Below are 26,477 nucleotides of genomic sequence, written 5' to 3' on the forward strand. Positions count from 1 at the left end.
AATCTCATTAGAAAATGACGCCTAAAATCCTCTGATAATATATCTACATGTGTATTTTTTTTTTTTGGCGCAATTTTACTACTACTCTCCTCCTCCCTAGTAGCTATCTTAAATACACTTTTGTAATGTCAAAAAAATTGAATATTTCGTTATTATTTTCCATGAATAATTAGCACGTTTTGATTCATTCGGATACATTTAATAATAACAGCAACAAATAAAAAAAATTATCATAAAAAGAGAGACGTAAATCTTGAAATTTTAAGTGTATATATACGTTGGTGTCACACTTCAATTTATTATTTTTCAGAGAGGGAAAGAGAGAGGAAGACATGGGGTGTTTTCCTTGCTCTGGAAAATCGAAAAAGAAGAAAGCCGAGAGAGAGAGCAGGGATAACCTCAACAATGATCAGCAGCGTGGAAGAGATGATCGTGCACAGGTGTCACAAGGTGTGTGTGCTCGAAGCAATGTCCTGCTTTTCCATTTCTTTACTTGAGTTCTTTTTTTCGAAACTGTTTTTGAATATCTACATGGGTTTTTGCAAGATTTCATTTTTGTATTAATCACCCTTTTGGGTTTTATAAGTAAACTGAATGAATGATTTTCTTTCATTTCTTCATTTCTTTGATCGTTGTTCGGTTATCGGCAGTTCGTTTTTCTATCTGCATGGGAGTGTTTCTCCTCTTTCTTTGTGATGGATTTGCGATCCTACTTGCGGCAAAGAAAATATTTTATTTGCATGGTTTTTATGAATTTTTATCTTAGTTTTCAGGCCGAAGGATAGCTGTTATTTTAAAAATTTTCTGTAGCATGACATTATATATATATATATATATATATATATATATATATATATATATATATGCATGTGTGCCTGTTATTCTAGCGTCTTAATTTATTGAAACTAGGGTTCTTGGCATTTTGTTGATTGCTCACTGAAGGGTTTTAGATATGACAGGTAGAATAATACCCACTGAAAAACTGAAAGAGGGCGATATTTAATTTTTCGAAACAATCGAACATGGATTTGAAAAAATTCACTTGATCAGGGGTCCGTGGACAGTTCATGCTTTCTTGCATCATCAATCGAAGATATCATTTTATGTTTTAGTGAAAGAAAATGGTGATTCCTTTTTGACGTGCTAGCAACCATATTTTGAGAAACTCCTGTTTAATATATGTTCTTTGTTTGTTTCCAAATTTGTCGTTATATAATTTCTTTTTTTTTCTTCTTATTTTGTTGTTTAGATTCAGTGGGAGTTAATCCACCTGGAGTTGGGAATGAGGTGTCCAGAGTTATAAATCAATCTGCCACTGGAAACACGACAAGTGAGGCTGGACCTAGTAATGTAGAGGCCAATGCTGTCCGAGCACGGAACTTTGCCTATGTTGACTTAGTTGCTGCAACACAGGATTTCAGGGATGAGTTTTTTCTTGGTGAGGGGGGCTTCGGAAAAGTTTATAAAGGTCTTTTGCAGGATACTGGTGAGGTTGGTGGTCGAATTTTTTTATCGTTTAGATTCGCTTCATCTGATGGTAGATTGTTAGGAAGGTGTGTTTAAATGCCAGTTTATGGTGGGTGTCCTGAATTTGTTTTCCTGCTTTTTTGCAGGTTGTGGCTGTCAAGAAACTTGATCGTGATGGATGCCAAGGGAATCGGGAATTCGTGGTAGAAGTTATGACATTAGGCCAGACTGACCACCCGAATCTTGTCAAATTAATCGGTTTTTGTGCAGAGGGAGATCAGAAGCTGTTAGTCTACGAGTACATGCCTCTGGGTTCTTTGGAGGAGCATTTACATTGTATATCTCTAGCAACATTGCTTCAAAATACTACTTTTTGTATAGAATAGTGTTCAATGGGCTCTTGTAATTTATTCATACAGATCCTCAACCCACTAGAAGACCATTGGATTGGAACTCCCGGATGAAGATAGCAGCTGGTGCAGCAAAAGGGTTGGAGTATTTGCATAACAAGATGAATCCACCTATTATATACCGTGATTTGAAGAGTGCCAACATTTTACTTGGGAACGAATATCATCCAAAACTCTCTGATTTCGGTTTGGCAAAAGTTGGTCCTTCTGGTGATAAGACCCATGTTACCACCAGGGTGATGGGCACATATGGATATTGTGCGCCTGAGTACGCAATGACTGGAAAGCTTACTTTCAAGTCCGATATTTACAGCTTTGGCGTCGTTCTTCTGGAGATCATCACAGGCAGGAGGGCTATTGACGTTCAAAGAAACCGTGTGGAGCAAAATCTTGTCTCATGGGTGAGTGTCTTTGATTTCTACTCTTTCCCGTGTTCACTTGCTGTTCCTTCAACTCTAGAGCATATATTTTCCGCTCATTCCATAAAAAATATGTCCTCAAAATTAACTAGTATGTTATGATATACACTGATGCCAGGGACGGGTAGGCGATAGGTCTAAAAAAAGTTCAAAATTTCAAGTCTCGGATCTATTGAGTCGACCCCAGTCATCCCATGTTGCCTCCTTTCGTCCAAAGCGTGATGTGCCCATGCTCTGTTCATTGCTAGATCCTGAACTTTTTCTCGAACTTGCCAATTTCCTATCCAACAAGATGACAACCCTGAATTTGCAAAATTTGATGTTGAGTGAGAATTCCTCTGGAAGTTGGATTTGTTCATTTTATAGCCATATCTTAGCATCCTTTTCATACTTTTTAACTAGAAATAATATTGACTTGAAAATTACACTGATGGAATTTTTCAGTGTAATTTTGGTCCTATGCTATTCTGGTATGCCAATGTTTCCCAGGAAAAAATTAAAACTTGCACTTTTTATTCCTTTCTTTTGGTAATTATGATAAATGGAAACCACATTTTTTGCGATCTCGAGTCTTTCTTTTACCCTGAGGTTTTTTACGTCTTCTGTCACCATGAATTCTTTATCTAAATACAAACCTATAGACTACGTATGTTTTCATTCCAATGAACTATTCTAGCAAGCTTATGCACATAATACTTATTTTTTTTAGGCCAAACCGTTGTTCAGAGACCGTAAAAAGTTTTGTCTAATTGTGGATCCGGCACTGGAAGGTCGATATCCTGTTCGAGGCTTGTACCAGGCTATTGCAATAGCTGCAATGTGCGTTCAAGAACAGCCTAACCTACGTCCTATTGTTGCTGATATTGATGAAGCATTGAGTTTCCTTGCTTCTCAAACATATGATCCCAGTATCCATCCGATCCAATCTTTGGGGGCGAGCTCTTCTTCACATAGACCTAGAAGAGGCACCATCTAATGGTTCGTTCGAAGAAGCCCCGAATGAGACTTTTCCTGTCCTATGATTACAGGTTCTGCTGCTTCACGGTTCCATGTAAATGATAGTTTTTGAGGTTGATATAGTGGACATGTCTTTCATTCGAAACTAAAGTGCAAAAAAGTAGATATATAGATATATTTTGCTATAGAAGAGTTTTAGCCATTGATACTTTTAAAGCAGCTGCAAAATGCTTGAAACTGGCTACTGCGTTACAGGGCTACTTTTAGCTCAGTTTAATGAGAATTCAGCCATTGTTAACATCTTTAAGCATAAAAAAATTCATTGTAACCGATCTTTCACACCAAATGGTGGCTAAAAATTAATTTTCTTGTCCGTAACAATAATGCATTTGCATAGTCAGTCCAATTTGTAACCAAGCTAAAACAGACACATGTTCTCCTTTTCCTTTCATTTCCTTTTATATAGTAAATTTTTTGTCATATGTATTATATTTATTTTTTTACGATTTTGATAACATTGTCAAGTTTCAATTTTAGTATGATATAATTCAATTGCAAAAAAAATGCATTTTTTTTTAAATAACCACTGCCAAGCAGAACTTCTCCCGCCTCACATAATTCATAAATTCTCAGTAGGACTACATAACACTGCTACATCTTCTCCATATCCTAGCGCAGCCCCCATTGAAAGACAATGGGATGCACCAAAATGGATGCCCTTAATAGTTAATACATTGCTCGTTTATATAATGTGAAAAAAATAGTTAATTTGGAGAGGAAAAATGAAAGAATCATAGAGTATGAAAAAGAAGCTATGCTGGAGCTAGTGAATGTTGCCAATGCTCATCTAGTTTTCTCCCATGAATATCTACGTCGTATCCATTGGTTCCATGTCGGCAATATGTTAAATGTACATTAAATGGATGAGCTGACAAAGTGGTGGTTGGGTACTTGTGCAACGGAAGTTTCGGATAGAAATTCAAAGAACACGTTTTATACGCGTCTTCATACGGACAAGAGGCTCTATAAATAGAGATATCTCCTCTCATTCTGAAATCATTCTTTTATCGAGTTTTCTCTCATCTTATAACATTTGAGTGCTTAGTTCTATAATATTTGTGAGATGTTTTGTTCTCCTGTATTAAGATAAAATGTGTTCTTTTTAGAAACACAGTGAGTGAATTGTACACCATAAAATATTATAGTGGAATTCTTTTCATCTTGCTTGTGGTTTTTAACCTAATAATTTTTTAGGGGTTTTCTACATAAATCTCGATGTCCAATTTATTTTTTGTTTTTATGTTATTTCAAATTATCGTACTTGGGACCAAAATTTCATTCGTCCATATTCTGAATAACAGTAGCAGAGCAAAACGAGCGGTGGGTACTGAATAAGATACAGCTTGGTGACAATTTTTACATGATGATCGATTTGAATAGAAAGAGATGCAAATAAAGAACCAATGCAAGTTAGAATCTTTGCCGTTGTAGATTTTATTTTGCGGCATTCGAAATGGTTCGATGCGTGCATTTTTCTTTTTCTTTTCTTATTTTTTTTTTTAGCAAGATCAAGAAACCACGAGCTGATTCTTAGACCATGCATCTCCAACCCATTGCACTACATTCTGCACTACAATAGTGTAACACTAAATTCATCTACAACCTATCTACACTACATTCAACACTAAAAAAGAATATTCTCAGAATATTCTTATAATATTAATTTTAATTCAATAATAACTATTTATAATTCCATTACACAATTATACATAATAAATATAATTATATTATTTCATTATTTATAATTCCATTACACAATTGACGATATTGGAGGATCAGGATCTGGTTTACCAGATTACTAAATATCATTTAATAAATTTTATTGTTTGTATCGTAATTTTGTTGTTTGTTTGTTGTTGTTTTTAAAATGATTTCGTATTATGTTGTAAAATGTATCATTTTAATGTACTAGTAATATAATTTGGTTGTTTATTAAATTAATTTAATATCTATTTAATTTTGTAAAAAAAATTTAAATTAATATTTAAGTTTCAAGAAAAAATTATTTTAAAATTTAAAAAATAAAAATATTAATTATATAATTAATATATAATAAAATATTAAATATTTATAATTATTTAAAAACAAATAAAAAATTTAAAAAAAAAATAAAGCACACTAGAGTGATTCTAATGACAACTCCAGTCCAGCACCAAAATGGTGCTAGATTGGAGTGAAAAACCTTGCTCCACAATGGAGCAACTTCATTGTGGAGCAAAGGGTTGGAGATGGTCTTATGTACTAATCCAGTCTGAAAATTTGCTGTCATCTGTATTTTGCTGTAATCGATTTGTATTTATTTTTTTTTCATAATTCAAACTTCATGTATCTTTATTAAAGATCGATTATTAAAATATTTTATCTCAATGTTTATCAAGTTAACTTTTAAAAATATGTGTTGCATGTTGATGTAGGATATAGAAATTGTCACTTTACTAAAAATTATAGCTGATAGTATAAGTATAACTCAAATATTTTAAGTCGTATATCACTTTAATCAACATACTTGAATCACTTTTTCAACAAGATAATTATTATATCCAATAATCATTTATTGACAGATTTAAGATTAACAGCAGCGTACAGTCAAGTTGTATGTACAAAATTTAAAATTAACAGCATCGATCGTACTAGCAAATCCGCACATAAGAGAAAGTGAATTTTTTTAAAATAATATATATATAAACAGTATTTCACAAAATAATATATAATATAATATTATCATGTGGAGAGGGCGATTGAGTGAATATCTTGACTTTTACGAAGAGTTAGATCCCACCCCACCATATATGCATGAATTAGTGTGTCGTGTGTCACTATTCGCCTATCTATTTAAAAAGGCGATTCTCTTTCGATGTTGAGTATTGCATTCAATGATCGATCTATGAAACAAATTCGTAGTTTTTTTTTAAAAAGTTCAAGAAATAACAAAGAATAAAAAGCAAACGCTTGTGTGAGACGGTCTCACAGCTCGTATTTTGTGAGACGGATCACTTATTTGGGTCATCTATGAAAAAGTTATACTTTTATACTAAGGCTGCGTTTGGTTGGAAGGATAGGATAAACTAATGATTAGTACGTAAATGATAAAGAAAATGACTTTGGTAGGATTGTAATATATGGTGTAAAATAATATTATGTTTGGTAAGATTTTTAAGTGTAAGATAATTTTGAATTTTTGGATGAAAAGACGAAATTGTCCTTCTCCTTCGCGAAGGGAAAATTAACGACGGATTTTAAAAACCGTCGCTATTAGCGACAGTTTTTGATAAACCGTCGGCGATCTAGTTTTGAATTATTTTAGTTACTAAAAAATTTGACATTTAGCGACTGTTTAAAAAAAACCGTCGCTAAACAGCTGTCGTTCTTCAGCTGGGCCAGTACTCTGATGTTTTGATTTTGACATCGTTTGTGAAAGGGTATTATAGGAAAGTGGCGTGTGATAGAGATGAGGACTAATAATAAAGTCATTGGACATGGGTTAAAATTAACCTGCCTTGTCCCACTTTGTCCCTTGCACAAGAGATTGAGTTGGTTTAATTAAATTTGAACCAAGCAGGGGATTAGGCTGGAAAAAATTAGTGAATCACACCTAATCATGCCTACCAAACACATCATAAGAATATTACTTTTTATTGTGAATATCCGTAGGATTGATCCCTTTTAAAATAAAGATTCGTGAGACACCTACTCGTAATAAAAATACAGTTTTCCTGGAATTATTAGTGTACTTTTAAAATAATAATGATTTATGTTAGAAAGGATAAGGGGACCTTTGTCTTCGACATTTTCCTCAACCTTGAGACTTTCACGAAAGAAACAAACAATGAAATGGTAAAATAAATGACATATACCTCCATCGTCTTCTCTCTTAAATTTCAAAATCTTGACTAATAAATTTTAAAATGTGATAATAAAATAATGTAAAATTAAATAAAAATGATAGCTAATATATGAACTGATCTTAATGTCCAAACTTTTCAAAATTAATAATAATATTAAGAATTTTTAGGTTGTTTTTATTAAGACCAACAAAAGGCTGCAGCTATACGTGGATAATAATGCATGACGTGACATACAGATAAGATGGACGAGTATTTCACGTGAAATGGACCTACAAATTCTTTTTATTTATTTCAATTTTTTCGTAATTAATTTTAGTGTATTACTTTTTATTTTTGGTAAACCACTGAGTAAAGTAATTCATGATCAAATTTCCATAATTTTCTGAAGACTTATTTAATCATCTCTAAATTTGTTCAATTATTACTAATATAAAGCTTTTGAAATTTAAAAAAAAAATCATAGATAAAATAATTAATAAATATTTGAGAAAAGTTTGAAAAACAATTGCTTAACGTGAATCAATTGATATATATTTTTAAAATGCATTTATTTACATGGAATTATTTTAATAAAGTTCCTTCCCAATTTTTTTTTAAACAAAGTATTAAATTTTATTGTATATATATCATTTATGTATATAGTTTTGTTTTTCCAGTGTTTTCCATTAATTAATAATTAACATATTACATAGATTCTAAATTTGAAATATTAAAAAAGGATGGAGGTGGTCCATTCTCTTAAATTAATTGCAAATTAAACCCTATTAGTTAATTAGATCCTCGAGTTTTGCAATATAAAAAAAAATGTTATGTTTGGAATCTTTGGATTTGGTATTGGTCTTGGTCAAAGTATTATTGGACCAAATAGACCAAGATTATCTCAAATTTTTAATTTACTATTTTAATTTACGGTTGTTAAATATAATAAACTCACAGTTAATCTGCAGCATAATACAATCTAAGTTGCAAGTTGTTTAGCTAATTAATTAATTAGTGAACATTAAATATTTCTCATTAACAATGAAGCATCAATCCACACAGAGCGACAAAGCTAGTTCAATCACTTCTTTTAATTAATTATTCAAATAAATATTATTTTAATGCAAGCACGAATGCACATGTGCTGTGTCTGTGAAAACAGTTCGATACTGATCTTGACCTATTATCATATTATTATAAATTACTTTATGTAATAATAACATCATTAATTATTAAATGTTGAGATTAGTTAACTGATCATCTGCACGCATAAAATCTATTAATAATAATTATATATATGTAAGGTTATCCACATAAAATAATTACAAAAACTGATAATGAGACGGTCTGATTGGTCAATTTTGTGAGATACGTATATTTTTTGAGTCACTCATAAAAACATGTTATTTTTTATTGTAAATATAAACAGGAAAGTCTGATATCACGAATAAATATACGTCAGTTCGTTTTTTTTTTTGTTAAAATAATTTAATATGTGTGCAGAGTGTGATGTTGTTAGCTTAAAGTGGAAAATATCTGCACACATGTACAGAATTCGCTCTCGTCGTGTACTAATTAAATTCTGCTGATAGACAATATATATATTTCCAACGTTATCTGCTAATCCAATCCAACAGTAATATATATATTAAGCAAAACTATGTTGGGAAAAAGCTTGCATAACATGTTGTGTCAGTGATGCGAATGGGCGAGTAATGCCCGCAGAAGCAAACGTGTATTCGAGTTCCACCCCATCAAACATCCATCTCGCCCTACCATGCTATGTTTGGGGTTTCCATATTCAAAATTTTTTTTTTTTAAAAAAAATCATATAAGAGATTTAATTAATTAATTCATGGAATTGAATATTTATTGATTTGAGAGATATTGTTCGACTCGTAAGATGAGATGTTAAATTGATTTGCACCAATCGATGTCATACTTGAGAGCACTTCTAGCAATGGTGGAGGCTGTTTGGCTGGCTACTTAATAAATTACTCTTAGAACACATTTGTTTATATAATAAGATAAGATCTAACAGCAATCTTCCTACTGCTGCTAAATTATGTACGAGGTTGTAATAACACTATAATTACATATACAGTTTATAAATTTAAAGTGGTTACTTCTGTCATAATTTTTAGAATTGGGAACTGCCATCTTGCAAGAATTGAATTGTATGAAAATATTGGATGATTTGGTTTCAATGATGGGGTATTTATATCGGAGAGTATAGGGATCAGTGTAAAGGCACGTGAAATGGAGCATGGGATGCCTAACCCTTTTCGACAATTATTCTCTCTCTCTCTTTTTTTTCCCCGTCGATGGCCATAAAAGTGTAGCGCCCTTTTATATTCTAACCCCATCCATGTACACGATCGAAAACAAAATCTAGTCTCTATATATTTCAGTGTTTCGATCTCTTGCAAATATCGATCCCATCCTCCTTCAAGTTAATCAGTGCAGCAGGCAACCACAGTTCCGGGATTTGAGGTAAATGTTTGTTGAGTTTGCACGAGATATAGATATTAAAGCAATATTGATGAATCATGACTTCTTTGATATAAAATAACATTAATTTCTCTGTTCTAAAGATCTGCTACCATGTCTTTATCTTGGCCATGCAGCAGATAGCTCTAGCTAATTAATGAAGTACCCACGATTGAGGTTGGGACTTTAGATAATGTACAAAACTGAATCCTCCAGTTTCCATTAAATTTGATGTTCATTGCCAGATTCTAGGCCTCGTCAAATTTTGTTTGACAAAAAAACTTCCCTTGCAAATGTGAGGTCTCAAAACTTCTGGTCCAGTGTAGACTCCACCTATGGACACAAAAATTTGTCTAGCATTATCGATACAGGTGAAAACCACCACTTTTTCCATGTTATTACTTTGTAACCTTCAAGACAATGACAAAAACATCATTTTCCACCTCCTAAGTCTTGCCCCTCTCAAGCATCTGTCCCACCATTGAAAACTATCTATCAAAAATCTGTATGTATTTTTAATATGAAATCTATTTAATTACACGTATAAAAATTATTAAGACACATCAACGTTCTACAACTAATAAAGGATTCAATGACACCCACACAATACAGTCCATATCTTGCATTAAATTGAAGCACATTGGATACAAAAAGCTGGTCTGATCATCTTCACTGCACTGATCGATCGATATGTCCTATTTTACTCTTTCGAACGGGCTAATGATAGTATGATCTTGCAGATATGGAACCCACTGAGCAAAACCCGCGCAACAAACCGCCGGCGGCTGCGGCGCCTCACATTCCAACCCTGCCGAGGGACTCCCGTGGCTCCCTCGAAGTCTTCAATCCATCAAACTATTCTTCTCTACCTTCTCGGCCAGCGAATCCCGTCTACCGACCCCAGCCCACTTGGCAGAGTTGGACCGAGAATCCTGAACCCGAATCGGAAACGAAAACATTTGGCTCCAAAGCCGGGAGACCGAATGCCGAAGGAATAACATCATGGAAGGCTCTCAAAGAGCCTGAAATCACTCCCCCGCCGCCGACACAACCAGCGCATCACCAGTCGCCTCCGGTTCCTTCCAAGACTATAGCGGAGATATTCAACGACCATGACAGCAAGACTTCCCCCTCGAAATCTCCGGCCACGGGAGAAAATGGTGCTGCTGCTCAAAGGGCTGCGGAGTGGGGGCTTGTACTGAAAACTGATGAAGAAACCGGTAAACTTCAAGGGGTAAAAGTGAGAACTTCGGGAGATGAGAACACTAACAGAGTCGGGAATTCAAGAAGGGATTCCGGGAACTCTGTCCGGAGCTCCGGCGATTTATCCGATGATGGAACAGGTTAACTTGTTACAAATATAATTTGATAATCTTACATAAAGCTGTTCAAATATGTGATGATCGTTAAAAAAACAAACGAAAAAATATTATATATACAGGGAAAGAGAGAGGGTTTCCAAGAGTATCGGAGGATTTGAAGAATGCACTATCGACGTTTCAGCAGACATTTGTAGTATCAGATGCAACTAAAAATGATTATCCAATTATGTATGCTAGTGCTGGATTCTTCAAGATGACTGGATACACTTCAAAGGAGGTCATAGGCAGAAACTGGTACTTTTTTCTTTTAAGTTTCTACAATTAATTCTGCAACTAGATTACATTTTCAGCTTTACTTGGCTCTCATTTGTTGAAAACAGTTGAAGAAATTACATTCTGGTTATTTAATTCAGATTGCTTGGCCTAGCTAATGTAAAAGAAAAAAGAATGTTCACTTGTTCAGTACACACATATTGACAAATCCATTTTGTATCTTCTAAAAAACTGAACAATGTAATTATTATTCTTGGAATACATGCATATTCCAAAATAGGAAGATAAAATAGAATTTACAGTAAACATGCCAATGATCTCTTGATCTAGTGGTAAGAGTGATACCCCAAGAACCTTATGGTATTGGGTTCAAATCACACTTGTGCGGGTACATAAATTAGATTTCGTTTAGTATATAAACAAAAACATTAATTTGAAGAAGGGCGCTTCTGATTTTCGACGTTGCGGGTGGTTCAGCCGGTTCTTGCAGGGGAAGGATACGAACCCGGAAGATGTGTCGAAGATAAGGGAGTCTCTTGAGAAGGGTTTGCCTTATTGTGGGAGATTGCTTAATTACAAGAAAGATGGCACCCCTTTTTGGAATCTCCTCACCATTTCACCTATCAAGGATGAAAATGGAAAGGTCCTCAAATATATCGGGTAATAAATACTTTTTTAACTCGTCATCAAAAAAAAAAAAATATTTTCAATTTTGTCAATTTCTCATTTCAAATCTGAAGTGTAATATGTTATACATGTGCTTGTGGCCGTTTAGCTAGATTATAATATGTGTGAATATGTGATGAAAGAATTAATAATATGCATGTTCAATGTTTGATGAAAATTTTAATTAGTGGGATATTATATGATTAAAAAGACCTTATTTATTGCTGCTAATCTTTGAGTTTTGTGTGTGTCATTCCAACTACAAAGCGGCCCATCCAGAACATGCATGTCAGGTCACCCGTCGGGTTTTTGATTCGGATTTCTCCCTCTCCCGCGTCCCTACGATAATAATTCTTGCTTTTTTGGCCCATTTTTCTACTTCTTTGAAGATTATGAATGATTTTTTCCCGTATTTATAGAATTGATATAGAGTGAGGAATCATTAAAAGAGACAGGAAAGTTCGTAATTTGAAATGTGCAGTGTAGCCCCAGTCTGATTTATGAATCAATAATTCATCAGATTAAAGGTTATTAGTTTAGGTAGCTTGTGGGACTTAAATTATTCTCAAAGAATTTTTATTACCTAAATGGATGAGGAATACCATTTATTCCAGAACTGAGATAATATTTATTTATTTGATTTTGTTAAATATTTTAATGATTTCGAATTTAATTTGGGGCCTTGACAGAATGCAAGTGGAAGTGAGCAAGCATACAGAAGGGACTAAGGAGAGTATGACTAGGCCCAATGGGCTTCCTGAATCATTGATCCGTTATGATGGTACACCTACTCTATGGGCTTGGGCTTAATATTTCTAGTGTCAAATTAAATCGAAGATTCCCCTAACTGTCCCCTGAAGGACTGTTTTGAGAAATATATTGTGGATATATAGTTTTTCGACATTAGTTTTATGGCGCCACCCTCCTTGACTTGTGCATATTTGTAGCTGGTTCATTTTTTTTATTTTTTTAGTTTTTACATTTTTGTAATGTAATTATTCAAGTACATAAATTTTCACATAAAAATTCTGGTGAGACCGTTTCACGGTTAAATTTATAATCGCTTAGCTGATCAATTCATGAAAATTATTATTTTTTTATGTGAAACATATTAATTTTTCAATATAATTATGGATCAGGTCAATGTGTCTCACAGATTAAAATTAGTGAGATTGTATCACAATAAACTTAAAAAAAATTCAGTGAATTAGTCTATTATTTGTATATTGTCGAGTAGAATATATTTTTCTCTTTTCTTGACCTCTCGTGCTACGAAAAGGAGAGTGGATAGTGATGTACGTGTCAGTACGTGTTAATTTTTCTGGATATGACTTTATGCATGATTTTTTTAAAAGTACAAAATTTATTTTCCCCTTTCGAAAAATTTATTTGTGATTGTACCTCTGCATGTTGTTCGTTGCATGCATGGAGCTAGCTCTTCCCCACATATGCTCAAAAGTTAGTTTATTTTGCAGCTGTCTTTGAATTGTATGCATGTGTTGGTTTGTGCAGCTCGGCAGAAGGAGATGGCTAATAGTTCGGTAACAGAGCTGGTTAATGCGGTGAAGAAACCACACCGGGCGAGGGCTCTCAGTGAATCAGCTAATCGGCCATTAACCAGAAAATCTGAAGGAGACGGCGGCCACCATAAATTCGACACTCCCGGCTCCGGTCCCACCAGGCGCCATTCGCATACTAGCGCCAGAACCTCCATGGAAAAAATTAGCGAGGTCCCCGAGAAGACTCCCAAAAAAGCTAGTCGCCGCTCTTTCATTGCGTGAGCACCAAAACCATTCTACTTACAGAGTTTTAGGATTAATTGTTCCTGCTTGTGAGTTTATATATTACTCATGAAAGGGTGAATTTTGTTTTTTATGCTTTTTTTCATGCAATGATTGTAGGATTTTGAAGAAAGGAAAACGTGAGAGTGCTAGTTCGGTTCCAGAAGAAGTGGTGCCGGATTTCAATGTGGATGATGAATATCATGAGGATGAAGAAGATAGGTTTTCCTCGGGGAGTGATGATGATGATAGAAGGCCAGAGAGTGTGGATGACAAAGTGAGGAAGAAGGAGATGAGAAAGGGTATAGACTTAGCCACCACGCTCGAACGTATCGAGAAAAATTTTGTGATTACTGATCCAAGATTACCCGACAATCCCATCGTAAGTAAATGAATTTTTTTTTTATTAATAACGATTGAAATTATATTTTATCCTGAAATGGAGATGATATTTTTTGTTTTGATGGCGAAAATTTGTCAGATTTTCGCGTCTGATAGTTTCTTGGAGTTGACAGAGTACTCTAGGGAAGAAATCTTGGGGAGGAACTGCAGGTATATCTCAGTCTCGAAATAGAATGATGGTTTTTCAGTAGAGGTGTGGTCGGGATATGGTAAAAATGCGACGTTTTAATGATCTAGGAATCGAAATTTTAACTTATTATGCATTTTTCAGGTTTCTTCAAGGTCCTGAAACCGATCCTTCAACTGTTAAGAAAATTCGACAAGCCATTGATAACCAAACGGATGTCACTGTGCAGCTCATTAACTACACAAAAAGTGGTATGTCTCTTGGAATTTGATGCTCATTGAAGAGTAACTTAGCTTTTCTAAAGGATATGTTAAGACTGTCGTGTCATTTCGATTCATTATGTTTCTCATGATATGCAACAAGGGCTGTTCTTTGTTTTTTTCTAAAAAATCTGTGTAAAGGATATACTGGTCAAGATATAAAATCTAATTTTTGTTATACAGGCAAAAAATTCTGGAATTTATTCCATTTGCAGCCTATGCGTGATCAAAAGGTAGACATACACAAAATTTCTGAATTTTACTTACATGTTATCACTATGTTGCTCGTGGATTTAAAGTTGGAAGTATGAAACAGGGAGAAGTGCAGTACTTTATTGGAGTTCAACTGGATGGAAGTGAACATGTAGAGCCGATATACAACTGTATCCCCGAAGCCACTGCTAAAGAGAGTGCAAAACTGGTAATCACCTTTGGCACTTGACCATTATGTATTGGTAACATTTATGTAAACCGCCTTTATTTTGAATACAACTTTTCTTGGCTTTGTTTCATTTTTCAGGTGAAACAAACTGCGGAAAATGTTGATGAGGCCGTGAGAGAGCTTCCTGATGCCAATACGGTATAGTCAACAAAAGTATTGAAAGGACTTTTTATCATGAAATTTGACGTTCATGAAAGTGTGATTTCAATCCCACGTGCAGAAACCAGATGACTTGTGGATGAATCATTCAAAGTTTGTTCATCCGAAGCCACACAGGAAGGATAGTCCTCCATGGAAAGCTATTCAAAAGGTGTGTGTTTTGTTTATATGTGAAATACATGATTTCTTGATCTTGTTAATGGTTAGAAAAATAAAATAAAAACCTATGTATATTTGTAGGTTCTTGCTAATGGAGAAGAGATAGGATTGAAGCATTTTAAGCCTATAAAACCACTAGGTTCTGGTGATACTGGAAGGTGTGCTGTTCATTTGCATTTTGTAACTGGGAGAACTTCTAGTTTCTACGGGCATGATCGAAATAAAACTTGTTGAGCTTCTTGCAGCGTGCATCTCGTGGAACTCTGTGAAACAGGACACTACTTTGCGATGAAAGCAATGGATAAGAATGTAATGCTGAATCGAAACAAGGTATATGTAAAAAGGAACTTATCTGCCAGAATGATTTGCAGGAGAAATGCGTCGTAAAGTCCTTAAAATTCTTGATTGTAGGTTCATAGAGCTTGTGCGGAAAGAGAGATCCTAGACGTGTTGGACCACCCTTTTCTTCCTGCATTATACGCATCATTTCAGGTTATTTATAAACGCAAGAAAATAATTCTTTGAACTTGCATCTGTCTTTAAGATTCATTAGTGGAACCCTATTGGATTGCAGACAAAAACTCATATCTGTTTGATAACTGATTATTACCCTGGTGGAGAGCTCTTTGTTCTTCTCGACAGACAGCCCACAAAAGTTTTAAGAGAAGATGCTGTAAGGTAAAATATCATTTGAAATTTAAGTTAGAGCGACCATTTTACTTGGCAATGAAACTGAAATAAGGCCGGAAATCCTGTTAGATTTTACGCTGCAGAAGTCGTAGTGGCACTCGAATATCTTCATTTTCAAGGTGGAGTTTATTCATGAACTTTCTTTGCTTAAATTTCTTCTCCTTGCGTAATTTTCGTGTTATCCAAAAGAAAATTATTATTCCTGCAGGTATAATTTACAGGGACTTAAAGCCAGAAAACATACTACTTCAAAACAACGGGCACGTCTCTTTGACAGACTTTGATCTATCTTGTTTGACATCTTGCAAACCACAGGTTTGTGTATATCTATCTCCCAATTTATTTTTTGGCAGATTTATGATTCAACAATACATATTGATTCTTGTTACGTCATTTGCAGCTTCTGATTCCTGAGATAGACGAAAAGAAAAGGCGCAGAAAAAGCCAAGATGCTCCAATCTTTATGGCTGAACCAATGAGAGCTTCAAATTCATTTGTTGGTACCGAAGAATACATAGCTCCGGTTAGCATCTTCTGAAACACAATCATGGTTTCTTTCCTTTATGACATGTAGAATTTAACACAAGTTGATTGATTTGGCGTTGAATTTATCAGGAAATTATCACTGGGGAAGGTCATACTAGTGCTGTTGACTGGTGGGCTCTTGGTAATACACTTTACATACAGATGATTCACCGACTTTTCTATTTATCTTATCAAACCTGGTACTTGTCCTCCTGACTAAATCTTGGGTATTTGTTAGGGATTCTATTGTATGAAATGCTATATGGATACACGCCGTTTAGGGGAAAGACGAGGCAGAAGACCTTTGCAAACATTCTTCACAAGGATTTAAAGTTTCCTAGGAGGAAAGAGGTACCTTCAACTTATCATATAGTCATATGTAGAACTGCAACAGAAGTTTTATGGAAATTTCTATCCGTACTTATAGGTCAGTGTCCAAGGAAAACAGTTGATGTATCGACTGCTAGCCAGAGATCCAAAGAACAGATTAGGATCAAGAGAAGGAGCCAATGAAGTGAAGCAGCATCCGTTCTTTCGGGGCATCAATTGGGCTCTAGTTCGTTGCATGGTAACCGAGAAAAACTCCTATTATTCAATCTCCTTCTCTTAATTTTCAGTGTAGAATCTGTTCTTGACATCGAATCATACGTCATAAAACAATCCAGTAACATTTATATGAAATTCACAGGACCCTCCAACACTCGACACTCCCCTTTTCGATGAAAAGGATAAAGAAGTTGATCCAGGACTAGAGGAATTGCAGAAACATTTCTAGGAGGTAAGCCTACAATTATTTTCCGAACACTCAACAATTTTATTATTTGTCGATGAGCTCAACATTTGCGTATTTCACGTGCAGATATCAAATGACACAGCTAAAGGGAAAGGATTTTAATCTGATCACGGTGATGTTCTTGAGAAAGTTGAGGCCTAATCACATTCCCTTTTCTACTTCTTCTTGGTTTTCTGTCTCTGATATTTGCACTTCTAGAAGGTTGCGTGATAGTTTTGGTTGTGTTAAGGCTCATCTTCACTCTTGTTGTTGTGATATACCGTGTGTTCTTTTAAAATTTGTAACATCTTTTTGTTGTGAGATTGGACCAAGATTTTAGTTCTATGATGTAGAAATGGTGAAGGGGTCTTTTGCATTAAAAAACTTTCATGTTTTGTGGAGTCTACGTATGGGTTGATGATATATCAGCACGAGGATAATATACTCAAAAATTCTACGCGAGGCCATATATTTCTGGTAAAAATTTGTGTGAGAAGGTCTCACGGGGTGTATTTTGTGAGATGATTATCTTATTTGGGTCATCAATGAAAAAATATTACTTTTTATGCTAAGAGTATTACTTTTTATTATGAATATCGGTAGACTGACACATCTCATAGATAAATATTCGTGTGATCGTCTCGCAAAAGACATACTCTATATTACTTGTGGACCTCGTTCAAATCAATTTTAGACATTTAGATATAGTATAAACATCAACTCTACCGGACATATGAATGCTTTGTTAATTGATAATTTCCGTTAACCACACGGATGAATATATATATACAAGAGTTGGTGACTATCAAATCTAGATTGGTACAAATAAAGGACTAATATAAACAGCTATGTAAGGCAGCAAGGCAAATATCATGTGTCTACCAAAAGGCAAATCACAGAATCAGCTGGTACGCGTTTGGTTGTCACTTACCAAGGATTTAGAGTTGCCCTATATATGAAAATTACATGTATTTTTGGAAAAAACTAAAGAGTGGGTTTCTTGATGGGTCAACTCCACTCCTATTTACAATAAAAAATAATATTTTTGATAAAAAAAATATTATTTTTTCGTGAATGGCCGAAATAGAATATATGTCTCGTAAAATTGATCTGTGAGATCGTCTCACGTGAGTTTTGTGAAAATTTTATATTTTATAAAATGATTTCCTAATCTATTTATCATTAACCAAATGAAAACTATAATATACACACACACACACACACCGACAAATACAATATGCTTTAGCAACACACAAACAAATTTTACAAAAATGATTGGTTATAATCATAAATTATGATACACGTACAAATAACGTCGCACAATCTTGGAAAAAAAAATTGTTGCATAAAAATACTCGTTAAATCATTACGGTGCATTCTTGAAAATTGAAGAAGTCAGGGATATATATATATATATATATATATATATATATATATATATATATATATATATATATATATATATATATATATATATATATATATATATATATATATTTGTCAAAATTTAGAGAAAAAACGGAAAACGTGAAATATTAAATGTTTTGTACAAGCAAACTTTTTCTTTCTATAGATATGGATAGAGATGTAAATGAACCAAATAATTTGCGAGTTATTCGAAGTTCGACTCAATAAAAAGCTCGTTTGAGTTTGTTTGTTAATCATATCAAACCAAGCCCAAGTTCGATTTTGAGCTCGAAAATTTAATCAAACCAAACTCAAGCCCAACGATATTTGGCTCGCAAGCTCGCAAACATGTTCGATAATAGGCTCTCGAGCTCGAGCTCGGCTCGTTTAGGTAGCTCGTACTCGAGATCGAGCTCGGCTCATTTAGGTGGCTCGCAAACATGATTTTGGAATGTTCAATAATATACTTATTTATGTTTTTTTTTGCTCTTATTTGTGTCGTTTTGGTTATTTATGAATGAATTTATATTTTTATGTCTAATTTAAAATTAGTTTATAGATATATTTAATTTTTAACAAGCTCGATTGAAACTCAAACTCGAGCACAATTCTATGCTTATCGAGCTCGAAAACGAGACAAGCTCAAGCCACACTTGTTAAACGAGCTATTAATGAAAAATCAAGCTCGAGTCTAGATTGATTAACATGCTAAACGAGCTTTTAACGAGCTGAGCTCGAGCTTTTAACGAGCTCAGTAATTTCAATACAAACCAAGCTCGAGCCTCCAATAATTTTAAACAAACCAAGCTCCAATCTGATACTGTTTGATTTGGTTTGAATCGTTTACATCCATAGATATGTAATCATACTCGACTCGCAAAAAATGGAAAAAGAAAAAATAAAAATCTGTCACAATATTTGAAATTATCTTTATTGGCATTAATAACAAAGGCATGCATGGCCATGGAATTTAAGAATCGAGTTTGGTTTTTTATATATATAGAAAAAAAATAGAACATTTAACTTGCAATAAAAACGAACACCTATAATTGGGGTCAGTGGATTTAAGGCAATTTATAGTTTGACGTCATCCTATGCGTGTACGATATTGTCATGCGAAATGACAGCTACACGTAGTAAGCATTAAAATAATTTTATAAAATGTGAAATAACGTTAAAAAGTAATAATATATTTATTTTAATTTATCAATTTTGTAATCGAAATTGAGATTAAACGACGAGTTATAAATTCATATGATAATTATTTTTGTATTGTGAAATTGAGATGTGATTTTTATTGAAGATTGTAAATTATTATTGATTCACATGTAACTCCTTTTCATTTACCAAAATTATTGAGTATAAATATTATTTATTTTTAAAAAATAAAAATTAATAAATTGAGTAAAAAAAATTCCTTTAACGAGGAAATATACATATGATTCATCAGATGACATGTATTGTATAATATCTTAAATTATTTATTTTTTAAATCATGTTTAATTAAAAAAATTCATATATTATTTTTGGAGAAATAAAGGATATAAATGTAAATTTTCTTATTTGAAAAGAGTGTTAATTGGAAATTATTATTTAATCATCTAGTATAAATATGGATTAGCTTTAATAACTTTATCAGTTAGTACGAGTCATAGAAAAACAAATTAACATGCGATTGATAAGATTATTGGTATAATCATATCCGATAGGTTCAATGCTACATGTGGAGGCAGTGTCCCTACATGGTTTGGATGAACAGATTTACACATACATGTGATTTAAAAAAAATTAGTGGATCCCATGTATGTGTGGCTAAATTTGAGCACTTGATTCTATCATGAGTGTAGTGTCTTTATATGTAGGATGAAATCAACCATCGTATCCTTATCATAGCAAGTAAACATAACCTTATAATTTAATGCTTGATTTAAGTTTTAAATTTCAAGAAAATATATTACATAATTTTAATTTCAAGGATAAATTTTTTGGGTCATTTTTTTCCGTGCTGGACAGGAGAAGACGAGGAAGTGTTAATTTTTCGTAGACACAATACTAAAATGCATATTCATGAACAGTAATCTTTAATTAGTGGGTAAGTACGGAAATTCCTTGCTAGTAATTTTCATGCATGTCTAGTGAATATATAATTTCCACAAATAATTACTATATTATTTAAAAATATGTGAAACGACAGCTCGATCAAAATAAAGACGTCTATACACACATTGATGGAGCGAGGATATAGTGTTCTGAGGATTACCAATGGGTGTAGCAGTAGCACAATCAGAAATATTGTCAAATATATACATATACATATACATATACATATATACACACACACATATTATATATATATATATATGTGTGTGTGTGTGTGTTTACTTTATATGTCAAATAACTCTTTCTTATTAATATAAACCAAAATGAAATTATGCAATTATATATTGTAGATCTTATACAGTGAAATATGGTTCATAATATGAAATAGCGTGTTGTCTCCGCCTAGGGCCGTGCTTTTTAGGAGGCAAATGAGTCCGATGATTCATGCTCATCTTTTTTTTGGGATCCATTTTTTTTAAAAAAAATTATTATATATAATATCAGTTATTAGATAGCCAAAAACCAAATATTTATTAAATGAAACTTGCTTAGCATGTTATCGATTTATTCCTCAATCTTCCCCAGTATTCATATGCAGACAAGCCTTAATCGACTCCAGTCGTTGCGTCGTCTTTAGACTTGACTGAAAGACCCGTGAGGAGCTGTAAGTCTATTTTCTTGTATTTGCTTTGTTCGGGCTTCTAATTTTTTATTGTAGTTTTTTACTTTCTTCGGGGCTTTATGTGATATCTATAATCTATGCTTTTTGACTGAAATTTTGATGGATGTAATGCTTATCCGGCTTTCAAATGCTCATATTGCTTATAAAATCTTGTTGACTGTCCCGGTCACAATAGCAAGTGCAGAGCGAAGTTTCTCAAAGATAAAGCTCATCAAAACCTTTCTCCAATCAACCATGTCACGAGAAATATTGAATGGATTGGCTATGATATCGATTGAGAAAGAAATTACTGAACAACTTGATTATACAGACTTGATTAGTATTTTTAGCTCTAAAACTGTTATGCGGATTGTTTTGTAGTGATCATTTTAGACATGTTTGATATTTTTATTCCTTTAGTTTTTTATATTGTCTTTGACGTATTGATCTAATTTGAAAAATTGCTATGGAACGAAAAAAAATATGAACACACATTATGATTCGGATACCTCTTTTTAAAAGTTAGACTCGGGTCCAAATATTGTTAGGATCGACCCTGTCCCCGCCGACCATGTTATATATATATATATATATATATATATATATATATATATATATATATATATATGATCGATGATAACTAATTTAGTAAATACGCATAAATGCAGAGGCATACGTGCAATTAATATTTCTTTATAAATTAATATCATGAGCCATAGTAGCTACACCTTCTGTAAAATTATTGATTGATTATGGTCCTTTGGAACCCAATGACATCATCTAAATCTGACCTTAAATAGTAAATTTTATGGACTTTATATATATAACATAAATGCTCTTACCATTCTCGAGTTTTGAATTCAGCGTTCGACTGAAAATACTTAGTTTTAGTGGATTGTGTGTAGTTTATTTGGTATCAAGATCTCAAATTTGATACAAAATTTCGAGTTTGAAATTTAATTTCGTAGTTCACAGTTCACTGATTAACAGATCCGCCAAGAAAAGTATAATACAATATTTTTGGATATTAACAACTAAAATTTCCATATTTTTGATATTACTTATATAATATAGTATTATAGTGCACTGTTTGTTAACATTTGTTGTTATAATTAGAAGTATCTTAATACAAGATTCGGAGACTATCGGAACTTACAGCTTCATAAAAATCATGCAACAGCTGCTCTATTTTTGTCTAAATTATGAAAATTCCAATCGATTGGTAATTAATGAAAATTGTTTCACTAAATTATATTATTTATATTCTAAACAGGAATTTGCATTTTTCCCTCTTATTTATGTGAAATTTTCATATTTTAAATAATGTTAGATCATTCATTGTATTTTCTATTTTTTCCCCAATAATTGATAATTAGCCAATTAATCGGCGAGAATAGTAATTAGCCAGTCCGCTGGACTAATTTACTAATGGATGATGTTGCCGTAACATATTCTCTCTGAATTATTTGGTAAGAGTTACAATGCTCATATATGTTCCCTCGAATTCTTGTTACTTCAAGGCCATATTTTTAAAAAGAGTAAGTCTCTTGTTATATGTTCTCACGAATTTTTATATGTATGTGAAACTGTCTCACACAAGTTTTTGTCTTTTAAAAAATATCAGTGACACTATCGACTTAAAAAAGTTTGATATTGGACCGAGTTATTTGGATAAAAAAAATCATTAGATTATACGCAGCGAAGGTAATACGTCCACCGTAACATCTCATTAACGCATATGCTTTATCTTGGCTCCTGCCAAGAAAGTTGGTCGATTAGTGCAGAGCATAGCGATGGTCCTAGGTGTTAACATAGAGCAAGACGATGAGCTGATGGAAGATTGTGCAAAAACAACCTAAAAATCGTTATCTACACACACACACACACACACATACATATATACAGAAAGACCACTCTATATGTATAGTGTTAAATATTATATATATAGTGGTCTTTCTGTCATAAAATGTATCTGCCATGTGATCAATGCCTAGAAATAATAATTAAAAAAAATAGAAAAAAAAAGAAGGACGAGGGTCTAAAAGTTGGTTGCAAATTGGTCCTTCAAATATTAAAAATAAATGTGTAGCTAGCTACTCAGCCTTTGATCAGCCTTGCGTTACGCTGCCTTGCAACAAAGCCTGCATTCGATTAATTGCTAGCTATACATCAGCATGACACCGTCGGTACTGATTTAATTTTTCCCTCTCTAACTCGGTCCGTATTTAATTTTTTTCCCCTTTTTATTTTATAAAATTATTTATGTAAGGAATTGTTGTACAGAAAATAAATATAAAATATTATATGTGTGTATCAGAAGTTAGTGTTGTGTCCGGTGTTGTCAACACTATACACAACACGGCGGCGGAAATTAATTATTTAACACACAAATATAACTTTAATAAATTAACACCATATTTAAATTATGCACAAGTACGAATACTTGTGCGGTGCCTCATGGCAAAAAATTCACTAGAAAAATTATGTAAATCGTTTACACCAAAAACAACAATACTATTGAGAAAACAAAACCAAATTCCTTGACACTCCAAGGAATTAAAAATGCATCAAAACAAACCACATAAAAACTAGATGCATAAAATAAAAAAGCGTGTTGCTTAAAACCAAACGACGACACTCTTCGATCAACACTCTGCGTCAGTGTTGTTCTTGAGTGTTGGCAACACCAATCGGCAACACGGTATAACAGTGAATCAATCACACAAACTTTGCACAATCTGAACTCTGTATGTGCACTCCTGAAAAACCTCCAGCAGATCCTCTCCACAACAAAGTGATCACACAATCACACAAAAACGCCTCAACAAAATATAGGTTCGGGTTTTGTATTTTTCTTCTATGTATGCGCTCTTCTGCCGACCTCACGAAAGAGTCACAGCAAAGGACTCACACGAAAAGCTTCAAACAAAAAAGACTCTCTTCTCTATCCCACGCGCATGACGGCTACAAGGCGCTCCATATTCATATCTAATGCTTGACCTAAATATCTTCCCATAAAAGAGTCCTACAAAATATAGAAAGAAGATTTCATTAGATATAAAAACATTTTTTAAACAAAGATAAAATATCTTAAAGATACAAATCATATTAAAAATAAATCATAAAATATAAAGAATAAATCAATCAAGATTTTATCATCTAGAAATAAATCAAGTAAAATCTTTTTAATGCAAAATCTTAAATTAATATTATCAATTTAACAAAATAATAAAAGAATAAAATATTCCTTTCAATTTACATTTTCTAACTGATCATACGTTTTGAAATATGTTCTTCTTTGATTAAGAAATGTTCGATTTACAGGATAATGTGTTTGTTCGAGAACGAAGAAATCATTTTAACAAAAAGAAATGTTTTTTTTAACAGTGAACAAAATGTATTACTAAATCGACCAAATACAAGTAACATAGGAATTCTTAGAGAAATACATCCTAAGTCAAACAAATTAAACAACGTCAACTATCCTATAATGAAAGTTCGGAGGATGAAATTATAAATAAAATCTTACAAAAATGTAAATTAAAAAATGACGATGTAAAATGTGCATGCAATAGACACGTGGGACCTCAAACTATCGCCTTCGGTGGATTCTTGTGGTGAATTGATGATCTCCTCCTATATATATTTGTATATCTCCTCTCTTTGCTTCCTCAGAACAAATTAAAGAACAAGTTAATATAGACTTGATTTTGAACGAAAATCGACCACAATTTTTATGCAAATCACATAAAAATTAATGGCTCCGTTTTCATCCACTCGGTGGTTTCCAACCGCAGAGCAGCGCATGATACTGAAGGAACTGTACAGCAGAGGAGTCACAAATCCAAATTCTTCTCAGATACAAAAGATCACCGCCCACCTCTCCTTCTACGGAAAGATTCATGGCAAGAACGTCTTTTACTGGTTTCAGAACCATAAAGCCAGGGACCGCCAGAAACTCAGGAAGAAGCTCGCCATCGCCAAGCAGCCGCACCACCATTGTTACTGCTTCGCAGAAAATATTCATCCACAGGTAGCTAACTTTCGAAACTAATTCATTGCATGCATATGGGCTCTATACATACAATCGATCCTGAGCTTTCGTGTAAATTGATTATTAATATAGTGTAACAATGGAGCGGTCCTGGAAGGAATGATGAAGCATGCATGGTCCACGACGATGGCTGAAGATCTCGGGAGAGATTGCTTTATCAGAACGTGTGGATGGGATTTGACGATGATCCCGACCGTCTCCTGCTGTGGGAATAGGCCCCTGAAAACTCTACAACTCTTCCCCGTCACATCTCCAGGCCAAATGGACCACCAACAAATTACAGCTTTCAATCTTTGAAACAACGGCGTAAAATGCGACATGCAACTCGAGATCGACGAGGAGTTGTGTTTTAGAAGATAAATTTTTATTGTATTTTTTTTAAAAAAGCCATAAGTAGTTAAATATATAATTTAACCTTTCTTTATGAAATAAAATTGTAGCAGCTAGCATTGTTGTTGTCACTAGTCTCAGTCTCAGTCTCAGTCTCAGTACTTCATCATGAATAGGGTGTATTTGTCGTTTCATCCGCTACATAAACATTACTAAAACAGTGATGTTTTCCTCTTTTATCTGCACACACACACACACACACACACACGGTTGTCTGCAGGGTAAACTTGGGCTTCAGCTCCAGTGTGCAGGGTAAACTTGCAGTTGCAGCGGCGCCCAAGTGTTTTTTATTTTTATTTTTATTTTTCTTTTTCTTTTTTCAAATTAAAATGTGCAGCCCACCACATGCTATCTTCTCTACTTAAGCCATCTCTTTGCTCCATCCACAGCTATTTTCAGTGTTAGATTGATGCAAAGACGGTAGTATTAGCGTAATTTTTTTAAAAATTTTTAAATTATAATTTTTTATTATAATGATTAATTATAATATGTGTTGATTTTAAGTTTCAATGATCTGATTATATTATTTCAAAAAACTTTAATTTTTTTGAAATTATATAACATGCGATGGAAGGAACGATTCCGAATGCGGAAATGATTACTGATCAAAATATAAGATATCAAAATTTTTTTGCTCGATATAAATAAAGTATCGAGAGA

The 26,477-nt window shown here is 33.4% G+C and overlaps 3 protein-coding genes across 3 annotated transcripts; all 3 read left to right on the forward strand.

Annotated features, from left to right (window-relative positions):
- The first annotated feature begins 1,346 nt into the window (after positions 1-1,346).
- LOC140809465 (probable serine/threonine-protein kinase PBL5) lies at positions 1,347-3,370 on the forward strand. The gene is made up of 4 exons (XM_073167098.1): positions 1,347-1,491; positions 1,614-1,803; positions 1,887-2,278; positions 3,006-3,370. The coding sequence occupies exons 2-4, from the start codon at positions 1,680-1,682 to the stop codon at positions 3,270-3,272; spliced, it is 783 nt and encodes a 260-aa protein (XP_073023199.1). The 5' UTR covers positions 1,347-1,491; positions 1,614-1,679; the 3' UTR covers positions 3,273-3,370.
- A 6,895-nt stretch (positions 3,371-10,265) lies between these two features.
- On the forward strand, positions 10,266-17,606 carry LOC140808590 (phototropin-1-like). Its single transcript, XM_073165669.1, has 25 exons — positions 10,266-10,284; positions 10,368-10,970; positions 11,069-11,243; positions 11,700-11,882; positions 12,578-12,669; positions 13,401-13,665; positions 13,790-14,051; positions 14,151-14,221; positions 14,343-14,449; positions 14,642-14,691; positions 14,775-14,879; positions 14,979-15,038; positions 15,121-15,210; positions 15,300-15,376; positions 15,464-15,548; positions 15,630-15,710; positions 15,793-15,896; positions 15,978-16,027; positions 16,117-16,223; positions 16,309-16,431; positions 16,524-16,575; positions 16,672-16,784; positions 16,861-17,001; positions 17,122-17,211; positions 17,293-17,606. Exons 2-24 carry the CDS (start codon positions 10,370-10,372, stop codon positions 17,206-17,208), a joined length of 3,081 nt encoding a protein of 1,026 aa, XP_073021770.1. The 5' UTR covers positions 10,266-10,284; positions 10,368-10,369; the 3' UTR covers positions 17,209-17,211; positions 17,293-17,606.
- Positions 17,607-25,130: 7,524 nt separating this feature from the next.
- Positions 25,131-25,724, forward strand: LOC140810450 (WUSCHEL-related homeobox 8-like). Its single transcript, XM_073168303.1, has 2 exons — positions 25,131-25,406; positions 25,500-25,724. Exons 1-2 carry the CDS (start codon positions 25,131-25,133, stop codon positions 25,722-25,724), a joined length of 501 nt encoding a protein of 166 aa, XP_073024404.1.
- The last annotated feature ends 753 nt before the right edge of the window (positions 25,725-26,477 follow it).

Source organism: Primulina eburnea, chromosome 13 (genome assembly GCF_022965805.1).
Source record: "Primulina eburnea isolate SZY01 chromosome 13, ASM2296580v1, whole genome shotgun sequence".
In the NCBI taxonomy this organism is placed as follows: Eukaryota; Viridiplantae; Streptophyta; class Magnoliopsida; order Lamiales; family Gesneriaceae; genus Primulina; species Primulina eburnea.

What these genes read in the sequence shown, in the direction of transcription:
- LOC140808590 (XM_073165669.1), top strand. Translation starts at nt 10,370, where the DNA reads ATGGAACCCACTGAGCAAAACCCGCGCAACAAACCGCCGGCGGCTGCG. An exon ending in GGTTCTGGTGATACTGGAAG is followed by an intron (nt 15,377 to 15,463) that starts GTGTGCTGTTCA and finishes AGCTTCTTGCAG; the next exon opens with CGTGCATCTCGTGGAACTCT. An exon ending in CATTATACGCATCATTTCAG is followed by an intron (nt 15,711 to 15,792) that starts GTTATTTATAAA and finishes ATTGGATTGCAG; the next exon opens with ACAAAAACTCATATCTGTTT.
- LOC140810450 (XM_073168303.1), top strand. Translation starts at nt 25,131, where the DNA reads ATGGCTCCGTTTTCATCCACTCGGTGGTTTCCAACCGCAGAGCAGCGC. An exon ending in CAGAAAATATTCATCCACAG is followed by an intron (nt 25,407 to 25,499) that starts GTAGCTAACTTT and finishes TTATTAATATAG; the next exon opens with TGTAACAATGGAGCGGTCCT.
- LOC140809465 (XM_073167098.1), top strand. Translation starts at nt 1,680, where the DNA reads ATGACATTAGGCCAGACTGACCACCCGAATCTTGTCAAATTAATCGGT. An exon ending in TTTGGAGGAGCATTTACATT is followed by an intron (nt 1,804 to 1,886) that starts GTATATCTCTAG and finishes TTATTCATACAG; the next exon opens with ATCCTCAACCCACTAGAAGA. An exon ending in AGCAAAATCTTGTCTCATGG is followed by an intron (nt 2,279 to 3,005) that starts GTGAGTGTCTTT and finishes TATTTTTTTTAG; the next exon opens with GCCAAACCGTTGTTCAGAGA.